Consider the following 2,676-nt stretch of genomic DNA (forward strand, 5'->3'; position numbering starts at 1 on the left):
CTCTCCAGCCCCAGAGGTGGCTGATTTTTTTAATTTAGCAAGCTTCTTCTTATAAACCGTTCTCAAGGAATTAACCTTCTTACTAACTGTTTCTTTGTTTGCCGAAGAGTCAACTTCTCGAAATTTTTTTATAAGTTACTCATAAGCCAAATATTTTTTATGCTTATCACTGTAATCCTTGCTTTTTACTTGCCATAGACAAGGAAAACTTTTGTACAATTCAATAAATTCTGCGAGAAATTCGTGGGAACATTGGCGTAAATCAGACATGTTCGCAAAAAACAAAAAAGTTTGTAGGTCAAGCTGAAACTTGGTCTAGGAGAGAACTAAACGAAAATTGGACGAAAAGTTGTACAATGCGTCGAACCTGTGTTTACATGTTACGGCTTGTCGTTCAATTTCGCGGAAAATGATTCCAAACCCATCAGTCTTTCGATCCAATCTTGGATTTCATTCCGATTCGATAAGACGTACGATTTGCTGTATACACGCTCCGTTTTACTAGATACGTTTTGTCGTTTTCGATAAAACGTACAATAAGTCGTTGCGTGTAAATCGTCCTTTACAATGACTAATGACAAATACGACATTCACAGTCACCACGATTATAATTCACATTAGATATCAAAAGTAATTAAGATAAAAAACGGACTATGTACGATTAAAATATAAACCGTGTCGGTGGGGTATATTTCTATTTACATCCATGACTACGGTTTATTATAGTAGTAACTTTAAGGGCTTTGGGGCACGGGTTAAACTTATCCGATTATATAACAATTTTGAATACATCATTTGTATACATATTGGAACTTTTTTATAGGCATCGATCATAAATAATCAAAAAAAAAATTCCCTATACATAAGAACCACCACAAGGGACATATTACCACTTTGGTCTGTTGAATGGAATCAAAAATAATTTTCCAAAATTGTCAAAAGGTGAGACAGATATCTGCATTGTGGTAGGAGTTGATGGCTTACCATTATTTAAAAGTAACCAGGAACAATTCCGACCAATACTGGCATACATCCGTCCAGAAAGCCATAATGTGTTTCCAATAGGTATTTATTGTGGCAAAGAAAAACCAGCCGATAGCAATGCATTTATGAAAGAATTTATTAATGATGCTAAACTTTTGAAAGATACTGGAATTTTAATAAATAACAAAGTTTATAATTTGAAAATTGATAGCTTTTGCTGTGATGCCCCGGCAAAGTCTTTTTTATTGAAGACTAAGGGTCATTCAGGATTTTATTCATGATCAAGATGCGAACACGAAGGAAAATATTTATTAAGGGGCCTCGCTACTGTTATAATTTAAGGAGCAACATTTAGGCAATTTCTAATCTCATCATAACCGCCTGGTATCTATGTGTTAGTAGTAAATGATTATTAGTATGAGTGAGACTAAATGTGGGTACTGCTACCAGGGGGCCAATTCTTGAAATCTTGCGACTAATTCTCGCATGCGATAAAAGTCATAGATTTTATCGAAGGTGACTAATTCTTATCGCACGCGACATAAAATCGGTATTCTTGAACAGAAATCGATAAGATTTTATCACTTGTCGCATGCGATAAAGTAATCGAATGAACCACTGTGGTAATAACAGAAAATCTAGATTCTAACCTCAAACAAATTATAGAACTTAAAAATATTAACAATTAATGGCTGCGGCTGTAAGTTGTCTAGTATCAGACTATTACTATCTCATATTCTCATTCAATTACCAATATTGTGTTTTGTGTACTGTGTAGTTACTTTTTTTTTGTACTTATTACTACTTAGTTAGTTTTGTACTTGTAGTTTGTTGTTTTTTTTTTGTAAGAACTAAGCAGAATGTCAAGATCTCGACCCTCCCAAAATCAAATGAAACTTTTGGTTGAACTCATGGCCAAAGATCCCCAATTGTGTTCCTGCAAATTTACACCATCGTTTACTCATAAAATAGCGAGAGAGAAATGGGAAAATATAACAGTGCAAGTAAATTCGTTGCCAGGAGCCCAAAAGAGTTGGGATAAATGGAAAAAAGTAAGATACTTCTTCTTATACGTGTTTGTCAATATTATGAGTAATTGTTGTAGAGTACTAGTGCCCATCTGCATAGTTAATGTATGTGTCACATAAATTGACTATATATATGGACATATCTGTATTTTTTTCTTTGTAGTCATGGCAAGATACAAGATCAGCCACCAAAACTAAAGCGGCCGCTATAAAACGTCATATATCGGGTACCGGTGGAGGTCCATCTTGTACCATTGAATTAAGTGAAATTCAAAAAGACGCATTAAGTTTAATGAGTCAAACATCTATAAGTGGCCACATACAATCATCAGAATCACTTGTTGACTTTGACTTTAATGATGATTCTACAGAAATTGTATTAATTGGTAAATTTGTAAAATGAGTAACTAAATATTCATTGAATTGAAAAATTATAGTTTTAATAATGTGCTCTGTTTAGGTGATGATGAACTATGTAACGAATCGAAGTGGATTTCGGAGTCAAGTTCTGATAACATTAATTGTATGTATTACAAATTTGGTTATTCAATGTTTACGTTTTTAGCAAATTTTTCATTAATTGTTATATTATTATAGTTTATAATGAGAATGAAAATATTCAAATGCCAACATCCATTGCTCCTAATCCAAGTAATATTCTTAC

The 2,676-nt window shown here is 33.3% G+C and overlaps 2 protein-coding genes across 2 annotated transcripts; both read left to right on the top strand.

The window, feature by feature from the left end:
* The first annotated feature begins 268 nt into the window (after positions 1 to 268).
* On the top strand, positions 269 to 1,265 carry LOC111029055. The gene is made up of 2 exons (XM_022307889.1): positions 269 to 293; positions 943 to 1,265. Exons 1-2 carry the CDS (start codon positions 269 to 271, stop codon positions 1,263 to 1,265), a joined length of 348 nt encoding a protein of 115 aa, XP_022163581.1.
* A 576-nt stretch (positions 1,266 to 1,841) lies between these two features.
* LOC111029056 lies at positions 1,842 to 2,535 on the top strand (the record flags this gene model as incomplete). Its single annotated transcript, XM_022307890.1, has 3 exons — positions 1,842 to 2,036; positions 2,176 to 2,398; positions 2,473 to 2,535. Coding segments are annotated over exons 1-3 (478 nt in total), but the record flags the coding sequence as incomplete, so codon positions are not given.
* Positions 2,536 to 2,676: the final 141 nt, after the last annotated feature.

Source organism: Myzus persicae, unplaced genomic scaffold (genome assembly GCF_001856785.1).
Source record: "Myzus persicae strain clone G006 unplaced genomic scaffold, MPER_G0061.0, whole genome shotgun sequence".
Classification (NCBI taxonomy): domain Eukaryota; kingdom Metazoa; phylum Arthropoda; class Insecta; order Hemiptera; family Aphididae; genus Myzus; species Myzus persicae.

What these genes read in the sequence shown, in the direction of transcription:
- LOC111029055 (XM_022307889.1), top strand. Translation starts at nt 269, where the DNA reads ATGTTCGCAAAAAACAAAAAAGTTT. An exon ending in CGCAAAAAACAAAAAAGTTT is followed by an intron (nt 294 to 942) that starts GTAGGTCAAGCT and finishes AATTGTCAAAAG; the next exon opens with GTGAGACAGATATCTGCATT.